General features: G+C 46.6%; 1 protein-coding gene across 3 annotated transcripts in view; it reads right to left on the bottom strand.

Annotated features, from left to right (window-relative positions):
- Positions 1–14318: 14318 nt before the first annotated feature.
- Positions 14319–23445, bottom strand: part of Manbal (mannosidase beta like) — a 28395-nt gene continuing 19268 nt past the window's right edge. For all 3 annotated transcript variants that reach the window (XM_027945309.2, XM_027945310.2, XM_027945311.3), the window contains one exon: positions 14319–15242. In XM_027945309.2, coding sequence (XP_027801110.1) covers positions 15135–15242 — 108 coding nt within the window. In that variant the 3' untranslated portion in view covers positions 14319–15134. The remainder of the gene's footprint in view (positions 15243–23445) is intronic.

The raw sequence follows: 23445 nt of genomic DNA, 5'->3' as shown, positions 1-23445 counted from the left end.
CAGGAAATAAAAAAGAGACATCGGGCTTTTTGGGCCTCCTTTTTTCAGAGGAGGACACGGAAACCCAGAACAATAAAGGTTCGAAGCATGGGCCACCGGCAGGCGGTGCAGCGCACTCAGATGGCCACACCCTGCTGCCCAGCCCCCTTTGCCCCAGTGCCACAGCCCAGGTTTCCTTGTCTGCACAACAGGTTGGGCCTGCAGTCCCTGAAAGCTCCGCCAGTGTCCAGTTCCAGAAACTCATGGGCTCTGGCCCAGTGTGGGAGGAGGGCCTTCAAGAGGCGGCTGGTCATCTTGTGGTCCCCCAAGCTCCTGGAGCAAAACATCCCGAGCAGCAGAGTGACTCACCCGTAGCACCCTCTGCCAGTTCTGGAGAAAAGGCAGACCATGAAATCCATTCTGCAACTTTTAAAGAGCACAGAAACAAATTTTGAGATGCAATTTCTTCTGCTTGGTGGAGAGAGGCTGAGGAAATAGGGATATACATACTTTTCCTCCTTTATTTCTTCCTTTCCTTTTTTTCTTTTAATATCTTTTTTGTATTGGAGATTGAACCCAGGGGTGGTTTACCACTGAGCTACATCCCCAGCCCTTTTTATTTAGAGACAGGGCCTCACTAAGTTGCTGAGGCTGGCCTCAAACTTGTGATCCTCCTGCCTCAGCCTCCTGAGTTGCTCAGATGACAAGTATGCACCAGTGCAACCAGACATGTCAGTTGTTCTTGATGCTAATCCAGATCAGAACTGCAGCTATCAAGCACAGCATGAGAAACTCACATGTGCTCCTCCTATTCTGAGCAGAGGGAGGCTTGCTGATGTGTTGGAGTTAGATGTAATGGGATCCAAAACAATGTGGAGGGAGGTAACAGGTGAGTCTGTCAAGGGATGCTGGGTAACATGGAACAGCAGGGTTGGCAAACTCCAGGATTCCTAGAAAACCAAACTAGCAACACAAAGAGATGGAAAATGCAATCTCTCATGCCAAATCACGGGGTATGTATGCCCCAAGTTTATGGATGTTATACTCAACTCTAAAGTTAATACTTTGGGGGCTGAGATTGTAGCTGAATGTAGAGCTCTTGCCTAGTATATGTGAGGCCCTGGATTCTTACCCCAGCACCACAAAAATAAATAAGAAATAAAATTGATATTTTTGGTTTCTAACTTGCAGCTGGTCAAAAGTGGAAATAAACTTGATTTCCTTGACCAAATATGATAAGAAAGCTCTGGAGATTTGGGTTCTAGCTCAGCTCTGATTCCAAAGAGCTCAACAGCATCGAACATGTCAACCCCCTACAAGATTCAGTTTCTAAAATCAGTTTGTAAAATTAGGGAAGAGAATGGGTTGGCCACAGGAGAACAGGTGACACTGAGACATGGGCTTTGAAGTCACACTGCCTGGGTTCTAATCTCATTTTTCTAGCTATATATCCTGAGGCGAGTCATTTAATGCTTTCATTTTCTCATCTCTGAAACAGACAAGAGTATCTACCTATGAGCCAGGAGTGGTGGCGTTTACCTATAATCCATAATCCCAGTGATTTGTGAGGCTGAGGCAAGAGGGTCACAAGTTTGAGGCCAGCCTCAGCAACTTGGCAAGGCCCTGATTCAAGATAAAAATAAATAAATAAAAAGCATTTGGGTGGCCAGGTGTGTTGGCGCATGCCTGTAATTCCAGTGGCTCAAGAGGCTGAGACAGGAGGATCGTGAGTTCAAAGCCAGCCTCAGCAACAGCAATGCACTAAGCAACCCAGTCAGACCCTGTCTCTAAATAAAATAAAATAGGGTGGGGATGTGGCTCAGTAGTAGAGTATCCCTGGGTTCAATCCCAGTACCCTCCCCCACCAAAAAAAAAAAAAGAAAGAAAAAAAGAAAAAGTGTTTGGGTGTAGCTCAGTGGTAGAGTGCTCTTAGTTCAATCTCCAGTATAGCAAAAAAGAAAAAATAATCTACCTATAAAATTTGCTGACAAGATAAATGACACTATGTACAAAAAACATAATTTAGGGCCTGGTCCACAGGGGGGAAAAAAAACGTGTTGTAATAACTTACATATAATGTGGCTCACAGGTACCTGTAACAGATAACCACAGTAGCAGAAGCAGGAAACAATGTAGCCAGGACAGAACACTCCCCCTTTAGGCTTAGTGCAGTAAAAGTCCCTAAGTTGTATGAGCTAAGCATCCCTAGGCTGTTGACAAACTTGTGCCCATATAAGGGATGCAGAATGCACCCTCCAATAGACCTGTACCAACTCTCTTGCCTCAATGTACCTCAGATGTGTTTATGTATAAAAGTCAAACCCCTGCTGTGCTTGGGGCTCAGACTTTGGGAATTATCCCTCTAGGCCATGGTACCACTAATAAAGTTTTGCTTCTGGATCTCAGTGTCCTGACCCTCATTTCCTGCTACAAAACAGATCTTAAGCATTCAGTCAATTTTGGTGGCTGCATATTGAAAATAGAATATTTCAATAACTCTAGATAAAGTTTTCTCATGTTCCTTTCTAATCAATCTCCAATACTCATGGGATCTGCTTCTGTTACCACAGGATGGTTTCCTCTATTTCAGATTCCACTTGAATAGAAACAAAGAGTATATATTGTATTCATGTATGTTGGACTTATTCCACTCACCATAACAGGTTTTTAAAACATTTTCTTAGTTGGACACAATACCTTTATTTTATTTATTTTTATGTGGTGCTGAGAATAGAACCTAGGGCCTCACAGGTGCTAGGCAAGTGCTCTGCCACTGAGCTACAACCCCAGCCCACTATAACTGTTTTGTTATTTATTCAGATTATTGTATCAGTAGATCATGTCTTTACAGTGTAGAGTATTTCGTTGTTTAAATATACTACATTTTACCCACTCTATTGTTGACGAGCATCTGGACTACTTCTCGTTGTTGTTTTTTGTTAGAGTCTGTAAACAAGTCAGGATGGCGCCTGGCAAAATGCCAGAGGGAGTGGTTTGAGAAGTAACAAAAGTGAGCCATTAAGTGTGGAGATTCCTTATTGGTTGACTGCTGTATCTAGTTTATGTTAATTAAGATAAGCTGTGTGGAATGTATAAATACTGCTCCTGTCCTGCAATAAACGGCTCCCACTCCTGCTGTATCAACGTACACAAGTTATTCGTCACCCCCCGGTTATTTTGCTAGCCGGACTGCAGCAGATGGTGGCCCGTACCAGGAGCCCTGGGACACTCGGGGGTAAGTGATGGAAAAAAAAAAAAGCTGCCCGTCCATAGATAGGACGGGAGCAAATCTGCTCGTCCCTAGGCAGATAGGGCGAGAGGAAAAATGGTCATTTTGAGAAAATGGAGAAGATTGATACAGTATGTTTGTGTCTTGAAATGTTGTATTGTCTTTGTGACGAAAATATGGAAGGGGTGAAAAGTAAATTACTAAGGGAAGAAGGCACCCCAGTGGAACCAAGAGCAGTTAGGGCATGTGTTGATGGAAGCCCAGGAACTCTAGTCAGAAAGAAAAAGAAAGTTCAGAAGAAGAAGGATTATCAGGAAAAAAGTTGCAGCAAAAGGCTACTACTAAATACTTTTCGTTACCGGAGGGTGCGTGAATCGGTGCAGCCGCTGCCACTTGCAGGAGCCGGTCATGGCGCAGCAAGGGCTTTCCAAGCGGCGGCAACCGGCTCTTCTCCGCCCCCCGCCCGGGGAGCGGGATGCCACTGAGAGAGCCCAAATCCAGGCACAGTCTCGCAGGCTCTTGCTCCCTGTGCCTGGAAGCAGTTTGAGACCAGGACTCTCCCCAGGGCCATCTGGGGCTGCCCGGGACACTACAGCCGGCAGAAGACGGCCCTTGCGTCCCTGAAGTTTGGTCATTTCCAAGGCCAGTAACTACAATGGTTTTCCCACACCTGAAAGCTAATGAATAATAAGCACTATTAAGGCTTATTTCAAATGTAAAAAACCTTGAGATAATGTACTAAATTGTTCAGAAGGTTGTTTTCTTAGCACCTGCTGGAATACTACAGGATTTTCTTTAACATCATTGCCGGAGTTCCTGCCTTCATCCCAGTGCCGGTGAAAACGAGGGTGGAAGAATTTCCAGTGTTGCTGAAAACCGGAGGAGACTTCGGATCAAGCTAGCTGCCTGCAGAATTTACCTGGACTGTGGATTAAGCTAGCTGCCTGCAGAACTTACCTGGACTGTAATTTACCTGGACTGTGAGTTAATCTATTGAGACAGTGCTTTACCTGGACTGAGACAACAAACTGTAATCTACAATAAATTGTAACTCGGTATCTTTGCTAACAGTGTCATTGCTGGTATAATTTTTCCAAGGGCTTCTTGCATGGAGCCATCAATTGGCTTGGTATTGTGGCATTTTGTATCCTCCCCTTCTGCTTGTAGCAGATTATTTATGGTGTTTGTGTAAAAACCACTATGGTCGTTATTTAAATTAAACAAAAGGGGGAATTGTTAGAGTCTGTAAACAAGTCAGGATGGCGCCTGGCATTTTGCCAGAGAAATGTTAGAGTCTGTAAACAAGTCTGGATGGCGCCTGGCAAAATGCCAGAGGGAGTGGTTTGTGAAGTAACACCAGGGAGCCATTAAGTGTGGAGATTTCTTATTGGTTGACTGATGTATCTAGTTTATGCTAATTAAGATAAGCTGTGTGGAATGTATAAATACCTCTGTTGTCCTACAGTAAATGGCTCCCACTCCTGCTGTATCAATCTACACAAGTCGTTCGTCACCCCCCCCCCCCCCCCCGTTATTTGCTGCAGCCAGACTGCGGCAGTTTTTTTTTTTTGGGGGGGGGGTCCAGGGATTGAACTTGGGGCACTCGACCACTGAGCCACATCCCCAGCCCTCTTTTGTATTTTATGTAGAAACAGGGTCTCACTATTGCTGAGGCTGGCTTTGAACTTGTGATCCTCCTGCCTCAGTCTCCCAAACTGCTGGGGTTACAAGGGTACACCACTGGGCCCAGCTAATTCTCATTTTTTACTATTATGAATAAAACTGCTCTGAAAGTTCTAGCTAAAAGTTAGTACAAGACTCTTGTGGACGATTATTTTCAATTCTCCTGGATCTTGGGCATTACCTAGGAGGGGAATGGTGAGACACAGGTAGAGAGGCATGTGGGACTTTTTCTTTTCTCCCCTGCCCCCCGCCCCACGGGGATTGAACACAGGGTGTTCCCTTGCCAGGGCCTCCCTAAGTAGCTGAGGCTGGCCTTGAACTGGGATCCTCTTGCCTCTGACTCCCTGGCCATGGGGATCTCAGGTGTGTGGCAACACTGTGCTTGCTCAGGAAGCTCCCTGTGGTTTCTCAGTGGCCGTGCTGTCTCACACCCCCATCAGCAGGGTGTGGGAGCCGGTCATCCCACATCCTCTCCCACACAGGGTGCGGTCGGTCTTTCGATTCTAGGCATTCTGGGGGCGCTTGGTGGCATCGCACTGTGGTTTTCGTTTGCATTTCCCTGATGAGCAATAGTGAGCTCCTGTCATGTGCCCATTTTGGTTTGTTCTAAAGTAGCTCCTTTCCCTTCAAGGCTATGCTGCTTTCAACCTCAAGATGCGGATGGGTGAATAAATAAGGAAGGGAAATGCTGATGGCAACATCTATGATAATATCAAGAATGAGCATGAGGGGCTGGAGACAGAGCTCAGTTGGTAGAGTGCTTGCCTCGCATGCACAAGGCCCTGGGTCCAATCCCCAGCACCACCTACACATACAAAAAAAAATCAAGCATAAGCTTGTTACCGCTGTTGGCTGGTGATGAGTCCTTGCTTCCCCGATGTTGAAGAATAACACCAGAAAAGCACACGCCGAGGCAAGGTCAGAGTAGAAATTAGAAGTTTATTAAAGGACAGCAGAAAAGACTTCTCCCGGAGGAAGAAGGGGACCCAAGAGGTGGAATCCGGTTGGCGGACAAATGTGTTCCCCTTTTTATAGGTTTGGTGATGGAATGCAAGGGGGAAGGGTTAGGACACAGGTGGGCCAAACGGGCAGGAAGGACTTAATTATCACTTTTTGGGATGGGCTATCTCCAAATTTGTTGGGGGATGTTTCCTGGGCTCCATTAACATTTCTTTGGGGTGGACTTTGGCCTAGGGCCTTTCCGGGACTTCATTAACATTCCATGAGTTGTCCTGTGTTTCCCGGAATCATTGTCAGCATGGCCTCCATTTTAGATTTCACTCGATATTAGACCCGATTTACCTAACTACACTGATTACCTAATTTTAAATCTGGTTTCAAGCTCAGCTCAGAAGTTAGATTCACCCACTGATGATGATCCAGTCACCCCTGAAGGCCCCATCCATAAACGCTGCTACACTGGGGATCAGGCTTCTCTGGTAACCTTGGTTCACAGGACTGGTCTGGGCAGGGCTCTTGGGACATGCATGTCTTCCATGGAAGTCAGGATCACAGTCAAAGAGAAGGTGTGTTTCATGATACATCTGTCCCCAATGGAATAATCAATAGCACTGCCACCACTTATAAATTACCCACTATGCTCCTGGCACCTCATAGATGCAGTAGGTCCAATTTTTACGACAGCCCTTTAAGGTTGTTATATGATCTCAACTGAAGGATGGAAAATCAGAGATGCAAACTGGAACTCGCCTGATAGCATGGTGACAGCTCTGTCTCCATGGCCTCTAGATCTAAAGTGGGGCTGTCTGGCTCCAAACTCACCTAGTTACATTCTAGAAAACTCCATCATTCTCACACACACACACACACACACACACACGAACAGTTTGCAGCTCAGAAAAGAAATGAAGTGGGCTGAGGGGTAGCTCAGTGGTGGAGGGCTTGCCTAGCGTGCCTGAAGCCCTGGGTTCAATCCCCAGAACACAGGGGGAAAGTAGAAAAGGGATGAAATCCTAAGGCACATTACAGCGTGGATGAACTTTGGACACATTATGCTGAATGAAAGAAGCCAGTCACAAAAGATCACATGTTGTATCCCGTTGATATAAAGTATCCAGAATAAGAGCAGATTGGTGTTTTCCAGGGACTGGACACCGAGTAAACACCGGAGAAAGTCAATGTAAGGAGGAAATGAGTATTTTGGCCCATGGTTTCAGAGATTTTAGTCCCTGGTCACTTGGTTCCATTGCTTTTGGGCCTGTGGTGAGGCAGAACACCATGGCAGGGAGCGCAGCATGAGGCAAAGCTGCTCACTTACTGGTAGCCAGGAAGGGGGGGGGAGGGGCCAGGGACAAAATGCACTCTTCAAAGGCAGGCTCCCAATAACCTGCTTCCTCCAACGAGGCCCACCTCCCAGTGACCCATTAAGTTACAGACTCACCCACTGATGATGATCCAGTCACCCCTGAAGGCCCCATCTGTGAACACTGCTACACTGGGGATCAGGCCTTCAGCACGTGAGTTTTGAGAGGACATTTCTGACCCAAACCACAAGAGTATGTGAATGTCCCCTCAGTTAACAGATAAAAACAAAACTCCAAACCGGGCATTGTGGCGCACGCCTGTGATCCTAGTAGCTCGGGAGGCTGAGACAGGAGGATCGCAAGTTCAAATCCAGCCTCTGCAAAAGTGAGATGCTAAGCAACTCAGTGAGACCCCGTCTCTAAATAAAATACAAAATAGGGCTGGGGGTGTGCCTCAGTGGTTGAGCCCCCTGAATTCAATGCCGGGTACTAAAACAAACAAACAAAAATCTCCACCTAAGAGTCTCTTCCTCATTGATGAGCCTAACATTACCATTAGTAATTAGCCCTTCAGGTAGTAAAACCTCTACACCTAGGCCTGATTTTTTCTTCACCCAACAGAATTCCCCTTGAGAATTCAAGGGCAAAAATGGAAGAAACAGAGTGGACACTGCAGTCTGGCAGTCCAGTTTAATCCCAGGAATCTTCATGGTGATAATGTTACCAACCCCATAGGGACATTGTGAGGACTAAATGAAGTCATGTATGTAGCTGGGCACAGTAATGAATATCTGAAATCCCAGGGACTCAGGAAGCTGAGAAAAGAGAATTTCAAGTTTGAGGTCAGCCTCAGTAATTAAATGAGGCCTGTCTACAAATGAACAATAAAATGGGGGTGCTGGAATTGTGGCTCAGTGGTAGAGCACTTGCCTAGCATGCGTGAGGCCCTGGGTTCAGTCGCCAGCACCACATAAACAAACTAAATAAACAAAATAAAGGAATTGTGTCCATCTACAACTAAAAAAAACACTTAAAAAATAAAATAAAATGGGGATGTAGCTCAGTGGTAGAGCAATCCTAGGTTAAATACCTAGTACTGCCCCACCCCAAAAAAACCATGGATGTAAAGTGCCTGTGCATCCATGCAATATTTAGTCACTAATCAAATCCAAGGGCACTTTACCACTGAACTACAGCCCCACAGCCCCAGTCCTTTTTTTGTTTTTTTTTTTAATTTTGAGACAGTGTCTTTCTAAGTTGAGGAGGCTAGCTTCAAGATTACATAGGCTACTTTTTTTGAAAAGTGGTTTCTATTTAATCAGCAGGTCAAGGCTGTAAGTCCAAGACTGGGTGACCCCATTGATTTGGCCTCTGGTGAGGGCTAGTGGCACCATGGTGGGAACATATATGGGAATCCTGGGGTCACAATCACATCACAGACAGGAAGCCAGAGGGGACTCAGGGGCCAGGCTCGGGTTTTTATTTATTTTCAGTACTGGGGATTAAACCCAGAGGTGCTTTACCACTGTGTCCTTTTTATTTTGAGACAGGGTCTCATTAAAATTGCCCAGGCCGGCCTTGAATTTGCAATCTTCCTGCTTCAGCCTTCCAGGTCACTGGTACTACCAACATGAGCCATCATGCCCAGCAGGGTCAGGCTTTCTGCAACAATTAGCTCTCATGAGAACTTACTCCAAGAGACCAGTTTTCTCTAATGAGGGCCATGCCCAAAGGCCCGAGGACCCCCTACTAGGCCCTACCATTTTTTTTTTTTTTTCAGTGCTGGGGACTGAACCCAAGGGCACCCTACCATTGAACTATATCCCCACCTGTTTTCAGTTTTTATTTTGAGACAGGGTCTTGCTAAGTTGCTGATGATTTATAAGAAATCTAAATGGACAATGAAAACAAGAATGTTCAACTTCACTAGAAACCAAGGAAAAACATTAAAAGAAGAAGATACCAGCTGGATGCTGTGGCACACCAGCTGTGTAATTCCAGCAGCTCTAGGAGGCTGAGGCAAGAGCATTGCAAATTCTAACCAAGCCTCAACCACTTAGTGAGGTCCTAAGCAACTTAGCGAGACCATGTCTCAAAATAAAACATAAAAAGGGGCTGGATGTGGGTCAGTAGTTAAGGTACTTAAAAAAAAAAAAAAAAAGCCTTTGGATATGACACTAAAAATACTGGCAGCAAAGATAAAAATTAAAAAGGAGAATATCAAACTAAAACATTCTGAGCCAGGCATAGTGGTGCACACCTATGACCCCAGTGACTTGGAAGGCTTGTATATCCAATGAAGACATACAAATGGCCAATAGGTTATATGAAAATAATGATTAACATTATTAATCATCAGAGAAATGTCAATCAAAACTAGGACATAGAGCTAGGCATGGTGGCACAAGCCTATAATCCCAGCACTCAGGAGGCTGAGGCATGAGGATTATGAGTTCAAAGCCAGCCTCAGCAAAAGTGAGGCACTAAGCAACTCAGTAAGACCCTGTCTCTAAATAAAATACAAAATAGGGCTGGGGATGTGGCTCAGTGGTCGAGTGCCCCTGAGTTCAATCCTTAGTACCTCCCCACCCCCTTCAAAAAAAAAAACAAGACATATCAGCTCACACTGCTTACCTAGAATGACTGTTACTGGGAAAAAGCCAAAGGTAATTGTTGGTGAAGATGTGGAGAAATTAGGACCCTGGTGTTCGATGGTGGGAATGTACAATTATTATGAAAAACAGTAAACCAGCTCCTCAGAAAGTAAAAAATAGAACTACCATGTGAGCCTGCAACCCCACTTCAGGGTATTTATCCAAAGAAAAGGAAATTTGTGCCTCGAAGAGACACTTACACATCTATGTTCACTGCATGATTTACAATAGAGAAGAAACAGACACATTCAAATGTCCATCACCCGAGGAATGGATAAAAAACACAGTACACGCAAACACCGCACTAGGAACTCAACCTTTTAAAAGAAGGAAGTCTTGACATTTGTGTCAACAAATGGATCTTGAGGACCTTGTGCTAAGAGAAATAAGCTAGACACAGAAACACTGTACGATTTCACTTCTATGGGGAATCTAAACTAGTTAAACTCATACAATCAGAGATGGTGGTTGCCAGGGGCTGCAGGAAGGGAAGATGTTGGTCAAAGGGTACAAAGTTTCAGTTATGGAGGATTAATAAATTTTATAGGTCTAAATATAGAGCATAGTGATCTTAGCTGAGCTTCACAATGTCACCCAAGGACAAAAAGAAGAAGAAAGATGCTGGAAAGTCAGCCAAGAAAGACGAGGACCCAGTGAACCGATTGGGGGCAAAACCAAAGAAGTGGTTCAAAGGCAAAGTTTGCAACAAGTTCAACAATCTAATTTTGTTTGACAAAGCTACTTATGACAAACTCTGTAAGGACGTTCCCAGGTGTAAGCTTATAACCCCAGCTATGGTCTCTGAGGGGGTGAAGATTCAAAGTTCCCTGGCCAGGGCAAGTTTCTGGAAGCTCCTCATAAAGGACTTCTCAAACTGGTTTCAAAGCATGGAACTCAGGTAATTAACATCAGAAATTGGTGAAGATGCAGGAATAGGTCCAACCAATATACATTTGGGAAAACAAAATCTTATTGAAAAAAAAAAAAATATATATATATATAAATAAAATCATGATGATCATAGGTTAACATATTATACTGAATACTTGAAATTTTCTAAGAAGATAGAGCCTCAGTGTTCTACCTACACACATACAATGGTAACTATGTGAGGTGATGGATTTCTTTTTTCTCTTTTTTGCAGTATAGGGATTGAACTAAGGGCCTTGCACATACTGGGCAAGCACTCTCCCACTGAGCTACATCCCCAGTATTTTCTTTCTTTTTAATGTTTTTTTTTTTAAGCGAGAGTGGGGGAGAGAGAGAGAGAGAGATAATTTTTTAATATTTATTTTTTAGTTCTCGGCGGACACAACATCTTTGTTTGTATGTGGTGCTGAGGATCGAACCTGGGCCGCACGCACGCCAGGTGAGCGCGCTACCGCTTGAGCCACATCCCCAGCCCCCAGTATTTTCTCTTTGAGACAGGGTCTCACTGACTTGCCCGAGCTGGCCTTGAAATTGTGATCCTCCTTCCTCAGGCTCCTGAATAGCCAAGCTTACAGGTGGTGTGCCACTGAGCCCATCTTGTAAAGTATATTTTAATTAGTTTGACTGTGGTGATTATTTCACAACATATACATATTTCAAATTGAGTTGCATACCTTAAAATATATAGTTTTAGTCTGGCATGGTGGCATACAACTGTCCTATCTACTCAGGAGGTTGAGATAGGAGGATTTGAAGTTTGAGGCCAGCCTGGATAACTTAGCAAGACCAAGACCCTATGTCAAAATAAAATTAAAAAACAAGGGCTGGGAGCTCAGAGGAAAAATCCTCCCGGGTTCAATTCCCAGTACCACACACAAATACATATTTTTGTCTTTTTTGCTATTTAAAAATACTCTTTAAGAGGAGAGGACAAGAAGGGCAGGTTGGGGCTGCAGGTGAGAAGATTAGGAAGGAATTTGCCTTAAAGGCCTCTTGGATATACAAATGGAGATATTGAGGAGGAGGTCAGATATATGAGTCTGGAGTTTAGGGACAAGTCTCTTTTTTAATCCAGAGGCACTTTACCACTAAGTTATATCCTCAGTTTATTTTTATTTTGAGACAGGGTCTTGTTAAATTGCTGAGGCTGTCCTTAAGCTTTGGATCGTCCTGCCTTAGCTTTCCAAGTCTCTGGGATTACAGGCATGCACCACAACACCTGGCTAGAGGAGATACTGAGAGGTCTGGGAATGATCAGCATTAGGGCAGCAAACTGATTGGTGACAACTTGACTGGGCCACAGGATGCCCAGAAGCATCATTAAGCATTCTCTCTGGGTGTGTCTGGGAAGTTATGTCCAGAAGCTATTAGCATTTGAATTGCTGGACTGCATAGGCAGGTAAGCAGAGGGTTCTCCCCAGTGTGGTGGCCTCATCCAGTTCCTTGGGGTCTGAATAGAACAAAAAGGCAGAAGAAGGTGGAAATCTCCCTCCCTCTGCCGGATTGTGAGTTGAGGCAGCCATCTCTTCCTGCCCTTGGCATTCCTGGTTCTCAGGCCTTCAGACTTGGACTGGAATCTACCACATAGGCCTCAGCCTCAGCTTTACTGGATTTACAGCATGAAGATAGATCATGGGACTTGTGTCTCCATAATTGCCTGAGCTGATCCCTTATTTTAGTTTTCAACAAACAACAGAAATTTATTTCTCACAGTTCTGAAGGCTGGGAAGCTCAAGGTGCCAGCAGATTTGCTACCTGTAAAGGCCCATTTCCTGTTTCACAGATAGCTGTCTCTTCACTCTCTGGGGTCTCTTATAAAGGCACTAGTCCCATTTATGAAGGCGCCACTCTCATGACCTAGTCATCTACAAAAGGCCCACCTCCAGATACAAATTTTGGAGGCTCATAAACATTGAGTCTGTAACAAAAGAACCTTATCCAAGATCGTGTATTAATTACCTATTATAACATAACAAACTACTCAAAATTCAGTGGCTCCCAATAAGCAGCATGTTATGTCACAGTTTCTGCTGTTTGGGAATCCTGAGCAGATTAGTTAGATTGTTCTGTGTTATGGTCTCTCCTGAGGTTGCAGTCAAGATGTAGAGCCAATCCCTTATAATAAATCTCTTCTACTGGTTCTGTTTCTGGAAAACCCTGATGAATTAATGAAGTATTTAAAGCCATGAGTCTGGGGCTCGGGATGTAGCTTAGAGGTCGAGCCTTTGCATAACACAGTAAAGGCCCTGGGTTCAATCCCCAGCACGGCAAAAATAAAAATAATGCCACAAACCTGGATGAAATCTCTAAGGAGTATGCGGAGAAGAAGTCTAGGGACTGGGGTTTCTGCACAACAAAGTGGACAAGGATTGAGGCCTGGGCTGCTCTGATGAAGAGGAACCAGGATGAAGGAAGAAACCCAGGAGAGGAGAGGTACTGGAAGCCAAAAGAGTGCAATGCTGCAGACAGCCCACTGTACAAGTGGCATGAGGGCTGGTGGAGAGGAAGACCACTCTTGCTTTCCACAGGCTGGCTGGCACAGCCTTTAAGGAGACAATGTGAGGAGTTGCGCCTTCCTGGGAGCTAGAAGCTGTCTCTCCTACACAAGCTCCTGTTCTGGAGGCCTGGCCCCCAACTCTTTGGGCATAATTTCCCTCTGGTCTCAACTCCCAGGAGTCTTTGAAGACTCAGCTAGGTACTTTTGCTCTGCCAGGTAGCTAAACTGACCCCAGGTCTGAGATGACGCCCTGCAGCTCCCACAGCATCTGCTGCCAGCCCTTGCTGGAGAACTCCCCACACCAAGCCTGCTCACGTGCCTATCTCCACTAGACCAGGTGTGCCTGGGTTTCCTGGGAAGGCTCCTTGTGGGCAGCCTCACTCTGTGCCTAGTGTCTGGCCAAGACCAGCCCTGTGTCATGCAGAACCAGTCCCTGGACTTGTTCTTCTGAACCCTGCAGTGCTAGGAGACCTTGCCAGCCTCTGCACAGCAGGACCCTTGCAGCACTGGTACCTATCAACAATTGCTAAGTATTTGTTAACCACCATGAAAGGGCCTTGGACTTGGGTCATAGCCCAAGCTCTGGTATTCTCAGGTAGCCCAGGCTTCAGGCTCCTATCTCTACAAAGATGACAGATGCTTGTCCTCTAAGTTCCCCATAGTCTTGACAACATTTGGGAAAGCCTCTGGCACATGATAAAGAGCCTGCCGTTTTATTTACCAGAGATTAGACCCGCCCAAAGCCATTGAGTGTACTGCACTTGATCTTGCTTAAGGCTTAGAGGACAAGCAGTGTCTTCCTCAGGCAAAGGCACGTAGAGAGTGAGTGGAAACTCACACCCAGAGACATTCACAAGTGTTTCCAATGACTAAGGGCCACACGAAGCTGTTGGGGGGACCCTTCCTGAAAACTTGTTCCAGAATGGCTAGGCCTGCAGAACCACACTGATCAGAGCTACCCACTGTCCAGCCATTTTCACCCCACACTGTCCCATTCCTCCGGGGATCCACTCATTCTCTCACTCCCAAAACAGGGACCCATGTGTTTCCTTTCCCTCAACAACAGACAACACACAGGCAGGTTCAGCATATGGAACCATTTATTGACCTTTACTTCCTCAAATAACGTTTCCTTAATGGTCAGGGGATGAAAGAACTGACAGAGAGAAGGAGGTACAGGTAGAAGTCAAAGGCACACCTTGAATGTGTCAGGAAGGGTTGAAAACAGGTTGGTCTGACATTGACAAGCCTACTATTTCAGGAACTCAGAATGTTTATGCTCAAGAAATATAAACTCATTTAGTCAATTCCCTTCCACATGCTAGAGGAGAACTCAGGTGTTCCTCTGGCTCAGGCCTTCTGGGACTCTTGCACCAGGCATCTTTGGGACCTGGTTGTTGCAGCCAATGAGAGACTATCATTGCATGGCCACGGTGTCCTGACCTAAGCTCACAGGTGAGGCCTGGCTCCATTCACACAGGAGAAACAAAGATGCTGAGTGAGCCGGGGAGACCTGCAGTTCACAGCAATGGCAGAGGGTGTGCCTGTCTGCTTGAGACGACGACTCCAAACCCAGTGTGAATCCACAGCGGGGGAAACTGTCTGGATCTGATGATCACGTATGAAGACGTAACTGTGGGCTCACCTGGCTCCTGAGAAACCCTCTCAGCGCAGGGCGTGCTCGCAGGCCTTTCAGTACCCTGACTCTAAACCACCACTGAGGCAGCAGGAAGAGGAAGAAGTGGTCTGTCCAGCTGGAGCTTGGGGATGCCATGATTGTCCAGCTCTCTGTGGTCAGAGGGCATGACAGCCACCTCAGACCTGATCCTGGGATGCAGAAAGGAAACAGATATTGACTCCCGGGTGGGCTCCCCAAGGCCCTCATGGCTCCTCCACTTCTACCGCTTCTTCTTGGTCTCCTTCTTTGGCCTCTTGTTGGCAGAAGGAACAGCAGCCTTGGGCTTTTTTGTCACCTCTGCACCTCGGGGCTCAGATGGTTCTGCCTCCTGCATGGTGATAAAGGAGTCCTGATTAGAGGAATCAAGTCTGACCAAAGGGATTTTGCAAAGTGAAGCATGCCAGGGACACCAGGGATGGAAACCATCCTTTGGGTCCCACAGGTAGCATCTGGCGCCTTCACCTCCCAGTCAAGTGACGTTGTGGGCAGAGTTCACCTCCTTTTCCTGGTCAGGGTTTACCCTGTGGACAGGGAAATCATGAAGCACTCCCTGGTTGACTGCCATGAGCAGGCAAACCTGCACAGAAAGCACCCAGAAAGTGATGGCTGCACCCGCGGCTGGCAGGTCAACTTGTGAGTGAGGGGCTGCTGCGCAGCAGACCGTGGCTAGCTCTCCTTCTGGCTGCTGTTCTTTTCCTCCCATGCAAACCACAGAATGTCAGGGCTGTGGGGAGAGAGCAGCCAGCTGGTGGGCAGTCACCACACTGTTTTGTGGTGCCGCTGTGGGGGAGGCCAGAGGCAGCCTCAGGCCTGATTGCAGCCTCCCTGCCACTGGGGCAGCTCTGTTTTATCTATTTCATACATTGTGATAAGATTTAGTTAAAACAAAGCTTCTGCTGTTGAAAAGAAAAATAAAAAAGGGTTCAAAACCACAGAGGCCAACTTGGCCTTCACTGTGCTGATAAAGGTGGGCACCAGGAAGAGACAGGTCTGCCCTAGGCCACTCAGGCTTATGACAGAGAAAATCTGGAACCGATTTAGCTTGTTTCTATCTAGTGTTCCTCTCCTCTGCTGGGTGATAACGCACAGTGTGGTGTGGCCAGAAAGAACATTAGAAAGCTAGACTAACTTGGGAACACTAACTATAGCTCACAGGCTTTGTCCGGCCCACAGGGAAACTTCACTTGGCCTACAGTGTTTATTCTAAAAAAATTCAAGCCAATTGAGAGACTTCTCATTAAGTCAGGACTCCCAGTTTCTCTCTCTCTCTCTTTTTTTTTTTTTTTTTTTTGGTGTGTGTGTGGGGTTTTTTTTTGGGTATGGGGGTTGAACATGGGTGCTCTATCACTGAGCTTTTTAATTTTTTTAATTAAGCTCTACCAGCTCTTTTTATTTTTTAATTTTTCAGACAGAGTCTTGCTTAAATTGTCCAGGCTAGCCTTGAATTTGTCATCCTCCTGCCTCAGTCTCCCGAGTTTCTGGGATTACAGTGCAACATTGGGCCCAACTCCCAGATTCTCTTAAAAACTTGACATAGGGCTGGGGTTGTGGCTCAGTGGTGGCGCACACTGCCTTACATGTGTGAGGCACTGGGTTCAGTTCTCAGTACCACATATACATAATATGAGTAAAATAAAGGTCCATCAAAAACTAAAAGAAAAATTAACAAAACAAAACAAAACCCTTGACATAGTGGTCATCCTGGCCCTGAAGTCCCCTGTGGTGGCAATGGCTCATGAGAGGCTGCCCCTTAACTCAGGTGTACACACCCCACCACCCTGCTGCCTCCAGCCCATGAGAAGGAAATGTTTTAGTGTTTTGTAGTACTCCTAATCTTTATCCACTTTTTTTTTTGAGACATAGTCTTGCTAAATTGCCCAGGCCAGCCCTGAACTTGAAAGTCGCCTGCCTCAACCACCTCCTAAGTCACCGCGATTATTGGTGCACGCGCCCAGACCAACTCCCATGATCCTTATTTAAAATAGAAAAATGAAAAGCAGACCAAGACTACTAGGAAGTAGCGTGCTTCTTCTCAAAGACAAAAATCTCCCTCTGTGTTTCATTTGCCAACCCCCAGCATTCAGCTTGCTTTGCTCTCTGACTTTCCCTACTCACTCAGGTCCCCTGGGGCCCAGCCCTGTCCAAAAGGAGGGGCCACAACTGGAGGTGGTCCCTGACAAAGGTCCAGCCCAGACGCCTATCTACTCCCTTATCAGCCATGGTCCTCTCCAGCCAGCCAGACAAGACACCACATATGAGAGCCCTCCAGGTCTAGGCACCCAAGACCTCATCTTCCCAAGGTAGCAGGAAGGCTGCCCCTCCCCTGGCCTGCTAGGCCTCCTCCCACCAAAACTCAAAATGATGTCTGATGTCAAAGGTACCCCATGTTGATACTGTTTATGTAACTTGACCAAAAAAATAAAAAAGATTAGCCCAATAGAAAAACCAAACTAAACCTCAGGGAAGCCAGTCTGACAATTGCTGCTCTGAGCGCCCCTGCGCCCAGGGGAAAGGCTCATGGGTCTTTTTTGTTATTTTTTTTTTTTAATATTTGTTTATTTATGTATCTTTAGTTTTAGTGGACACATTGTTTTGTTTTTTATGTGGTGCTGAGGATCAAACCCAGTGCCTTATGCATGCTAGGCGAGCACTCTACCACTGAGCCACAACCTCAGCCCAAGGCTCGTGTTTAAGGCAACCCAAGAGAGCACAATGCACCTGGGGGCCCTGGGAGCTGGAACCATGCCCAGGGCAGTCCCTCTGCAGCCAGCGGACAGCAGTCAGTCCCTGAGCACCCCGGATGGATGAGTGCTCTACACACAGGCAACTTGCTGAGGCCCAGACTTTCAGGATGGAGTCCCAAAATCTGAGCTCAAAGCTGGGTGGCTCCTTGGGTTTCATCCAGTGGGGTTCGGTTCTGAATCCAAAGACTGACATTCAGTTGCCTCCCCCAGTGCTTCCTCATGCCATTGACCCTCTCCTTTGGTACCTCACCTCTACTGGCACCTCCCAGACCTTTCCCCTGACCCAGCTGTCTGTCAAACAACAGGGACGGGGATCTTCCATGTTTCTCCAACTCAACTGTGCTAACCTTAGCACCCTCTTCTCCAGCAGTCCACCCTCTTCCAGTAGATAGGGCAACCGAAGTCCCAGGGACTCCACCCTTGACCTGTTCCTGACTGTCCAATGGGTCACCAAGGCCTATTGATTTAACCTCTTTCTCTTGACTCTACCATTGTCTTTGGCATCCAAATCCCTACCCAGTTCTGCCCATTGCTAATCAATTTGCCTGTTGTGTCTATCCCATTCCTTGACCTGCCAAGGGAACTCTCCTAAAGCACAGATCTCCTAAAGCTCCCGCCATCTTGCATCTCCTAGCAACTCTCTATCATCCACAACCTCATGTCCCACACCTGAGACGGCATCTAAGGTCACCTTTCCAGCCTCATCTGGGCCCTTCTCCACTCCCCATTCTGGTCAGGTCCCAGGGCTTTCCCTGATGATCTTGATCAAAAGAAGCACTCTTTCTTCCTTGGTCACTCAGTAAACCCCACCGGTTTGGCCCTGCCCAAGGAAAAATCTCCTCCAGCTGAAGCATCCCCTCCTCCACCCCTACCCCAGGTACCTAGGAACCTTTTTTTCTTTTTTTGGTACTGGGGGGTTGAACCCAGGGACACTCTATCACTGAACTATACCCCAAACTTTTATACTTTATGAGACAGGGTCTAAGTTGCTGAGGCTGGTCTCGAACCTCAGCCTCCAAGTAGCTGGGGTTATAGGCACTCAGGTACTTAGGAACCTTATAATGCCACTATCATTTTACCACAGTTACATGTTTTCATGCCGTTCTCTATTAGCCCCTGATCTCTTCGGGACAGCTTTAGCTGTTGCTGAATGAGCGAATGAAATAAAACAGACAAGGTTTCCCAGGACCATGGGAACGTCAATCTTGTATATCACTCTGAAACTACAACATTTAAGACCAGACCTCACTTTTTCTATGAGCACAGAGGACACAATGCAGTCTTAAAATCCAATCTACATACCTTACAGCAAGGCAAGGCATTGCCCACCAATAAAAACAACACAACCACCACAGCAGTGGCTAGTAGTTATCATTCACATTATGCTAGGCCATGTTATATGGTCTGGACACATTTTAGCTTCATAAAGTCCTAAAATGAATCTATTTTATAAATAAAGTAACAGACACGGAGAGGTCATGTGACATGTGTGAGCAGGGCCAGGACTTGAACTTAATTTCTTTTTTTTTTTTTTTTAAAGAGAGAGTGAGAGAAGAGAGGGAGAGAGAGAATTTTTTAATATTTATTTTTTTTTAGTTTTCGGCGGAGACAACATCTTTGTTTGTATATGGTGCTGAGGAGCGAACCCGGGCCGCACGCATGACAGGCGAGCGCGCTACCGCATGAGCCACATCCCCAGCCCCTGAACTTAATTTCTTATGCTCATACAGTACAGCCTGGGGAATCTCAGGGTTTCCTGGGAACTTGGGGCTACAGAAACCTGGGATCTGGCTAACTATGAAATCTATTTTCTCTATTTGGCAGCCCTGGAACCACAAGGTGACTCTGGAATGACAAGAATGGCCTGGTCTAGATTCTACCTGTTGAAGGGTCACTCAGAGTTCCCTTGTTTGTGACAAGAGTTCCTACAGGAGTCAGGAGAGTGGGATCAGGCTCAGAGTCATGCTTTATTTTTCACAGCTGAAAGCAGGTCTCTGTGGGCGTGCGTACACATGACAGTCCCCGAGTCATCTGAATGCATGATCTGTCTCCTCCTCCTTCCAGCCCTCCTCCTCTCCTCTCCTCTCAGGTTCTCTCCTCATTGCTCACCCAGTCACCCAAGCAAGAAACCACACCATTATCCAAATATTTATAGGTTCTCATGCTCCCCTGTGCCCCCCTACCCAATCTGCCCCCAATCCTATTCATTCCACTTTTTTTTTAACATTACTCTTTTTTAATATTTATTTTTTAGTTGTAGTTGGACACAATATCTTTATTTTATTTTTATGTGGTGCTGAGGATTGAACCCAGGGCCTCACACGTGCTAGGCAAGCGCTCTACCGCTGAGCCACAATCCAACCTCTTCATTCCACTTTTCAAGGGGCTCTAGCGTATACTGGTTCCCCCAGATGGACTCTACTGCCCCAGTTAAGATCTCATGGTCTCCTGCCCACCTCTCATTCTATCAGCCACCCACAGTTCTTCCTCCCTTCTCTCAAATCTCTCCATGCTCATCAGCCTCCACATTACTTTCAGAGTCTGTTTTCCTAAAACAATTACAACAATCCAGATCATGTCTGTTTTCTGCTTTTAAAACATTGCTTGCTCCCTCTTTATGAGATATATTAAAAAAAAAAAAAAAGTCTCAGCCTGGCCTTCAAGGTCATTCTGCTTCAGCCTCAGCCTTGACTCTAGGCACGCCCTGTTGGGCCACACATTTGGTCACTCTGGGTGCCTGGCCAACCAGTAGCTCCCAGACACTTTTGCCCTCATCCACTGCATAGGTGCTCAGCATTCATCACCGTCTATTTGCATCTAGCATATGCAGGTACTGTGCCAGGCCCCATGGGTGGTGGTACACACACTGGGTGGAAGTGCGCCAGCAAGTGCCTCATAGGTGTCAGTTCACTGAGCCTCTCGATCAACCTGATGACCAGCCACTGAGTCACATTTACATGCAAGAAACTGAGGCCCACTGAAACTGGGTAAATGGCCCAATGTGGCACAGCCACCATCCCCTGCACGCTGTGGGGAAGCAAAGATGGCTATTACACACATGACTTGGGTCCTTGGATCCCAGCCACACCGAGCCTATAGCGCCACTTCTCAGCTGGCAGGAATAACTGAATGAATGGCTGGCTTTTAATTTCTCCCAGAAAATGCTGCTGGCACAAGCCAGGCAGACAGCAGACCGTGCACCCCACGGCCTTCACCTTTAAAGGTGGGAAGCCCCGTAGCTCCCCCAAAGCCAGAGTGAAGTTTCCTTAGCAATCACACTATGGATGGGAAGAGAAAATCCCTGCTGCCAGGTGGCTCCTGGGTCTGCAGAGGCGTCTTCTGTGGACTCGTGCCCCAGCGATAAATAAGTAGCACTACAGCCGCTTACCAGGCCAGAAAATTGCTCCTATTCATCAGGTTCAAATAATCGAATCTGTGCCACAATGCATCAAATCCCTTCCAGCAGGGATGGTGCATGGAATCTTATGATTTCCACACTATAGTCCAACATGGATTTAGTCCTGCGAATCAGGACAAAACGTCATTCTACACAGACTGAAACCATTCTTTTCTTGAAAATTGTCAGGGGAAAGAAAACCACCAGCCTATACTTGGCACCATCATGACCTTATCTCACTTTTCCTCCAAGATCTCTGGTCCTCTCTTCATGGTTCAGGATCTGAGGCTCAGCTAGACTAAGAAGGAGCCAGCACTCACTCAGAGCTGTCTGACCATCACTGAAGCTCCTGCCCAGCCCAATGTGCCTCTCTTGCCTGAGGTCCTGGGCAGGAGAAGGGCTGAGAAGGCCTTGCAAAGATAGAGCTAGCACTGGCCTTGGGAAGAAGACAGGCCCAACTGAAACGGAATGGGGGAAGGCACCCACGTGGGCTCAAATGCACAAACGAAGACACAGAGTCCAGGACGCACTTGGCAGGCGAGTGGAACTGTGATTAGAAAGAACAGCCCCGAGAGCTCATTCCAGACACAGTTCAGCAAGACTCCACAGCCCTTCCCACTAGCTGGCCTGTGGCTTCCTGTGTGTCCAGCCACCTCTCCCACGAGTTGGTACACATCTCCAGACCATGGCTGCCTCACCCTGCCTACCACACAGCAGTCCCGCAGGAACAGGTCATTAAGTAAAAAACACCTTGCCTCTCACTTCACCTGTGAACTCCTCTAAAGCTTTTAAAAAAAAGCAGAACCTCAAAGCTGGTTCTATAAGCCTATATCCTAGGGTGTTGAGAACGGGGACCTGCTCACCCAAGTTCATTATTTATTTATGACACCCGTCACTGCCAACCAGAGGCCGAGTTTAAAATCAAGACTCTCATGCAAAATTTTCCAACAGGGTTCTGGCATTCTAGGCTCCATCCCACTGCACCCAAGGAAGGGTCCATATTTTTAGGGTTCCAAATGCTGAAGGGCTTTCGGATAGTAAAGTCTCTGTGAGGACATCATATTGGAAGTCACCACTCTCACATCCATTCTGAGTTCTTCTCTACCAGATCATGTCGCTGGGCTTGTCTGTCCAGCATCCCCTTTCTAGGGAGGCCCTGACCTTTCCCCATCCCATGGGGTTCTGGAGACTCTCAATCACTGTGGACATTGGAGTGAGCAGCTAAATGTGGCCTGGCTAAAGATGGAAGCCATTCCTTCCTACCTATGGGGCAAGGTAAGAGCATGTGGCGAAGCAGAGCCCATCCATGAGGTTTAGAAAGAGAGCATAAGAGAGAAATGGCTTCTCTCACCTGTAAATCCTGAGTGACAAGGATGCTGATGGGCTGCTGCAACTATCTTTCCTAATACACTGCAAGGACCTAAGAGGAAGCCACACTCCCAGTAAAGCCAGGAGGCGGAGACAAAACCCTGAAGCCTCCCTGAGCCCAAGTCCACTGTGCCTTGACATCCCCTTTCCGAGAGCCAATCTCATCTCTGTTTAGGGAAGCTGCTGGAGCTGAGTCTCTGCCCTTCCAACGGCAAAGGGAATCAACCATGAAGGCAGAGCACGGTGAAGGGATCCGCTTTCCAGGAGCTGGCAGCTGGCTAGGATGTGACACAACCATGTGAAGAGATTGTATCAGTCAACATTTAAACTACGAGGAGTTTATGATTAATTACTAGATGCATTAATAATTAATTAATTATTAATATCTGCTACGTGAACTGCTGAACTAAAAGGCAATAGCTTGCTTAGGGGTGACTGGATCAACATTCTGTGTAGAAACTGAGCCAACCTGGGAAGTGAGTGGGCAGGACTCTGGGAAGGGAGGCAGACAGACTACCCACCTTTACTTCCTTCCTTTTACTTCCTTATTATCCACTCCTCAAACACCTAGAATTGGGCTCCCAGCTCCTTAAACTATTGCATGCCACTGAGAGAAAAGCTGTAGACAGTCTCCTCAGAAAACATGCCTGAGCTTTTTTTTAAAAAAATATTTTTTTAAATTGTTGATGGACTTTTATTTTCACTTATTTGTATGTGATGCTGAGAATTGAACCCAACGCCTCACGCATGCTAGGCAAGCACGGTACTGCTGAGCCACAACACCAACCCCAGATGTCTATGAGATTTTTAAAGCTCATCTTTTTGCCCACTATTTCAGGAAACTCCCAGGCTCCTAGAGCTTATCGAGGGACACAACCCGCTTCAGGAGAACATCCAGAACTCCCCATTAAGAACTTTGTTCTAGGGCTGGGGATGTGGCTCAAGTGGTAGCGCGTTCGCCTGGCATGCGTGCGGCCAGGGTTCAATCCTCAGTACCACATACAAACAAAGATATTGTGTCC

Source organism: Marmota flaviventris, chromosome 2 (genome assembly GCF_047511675.1).
Source record: "Marmota flaviventris isolate mMarFla1 chromosome 2, mMarFla1.hap1, whole genome shotgun sequence".
Taxonomy (NCBI): Eukaryota; Metazoa; Chordata; class Mammalia; order Rodentia; family Sciuridae; genus Marmota; species Marmota flaviventris.
Note: the sequence above shows the minus strand (reverse complement) of the source record. Positions and strands in the feature narration are given on the sequence as shown.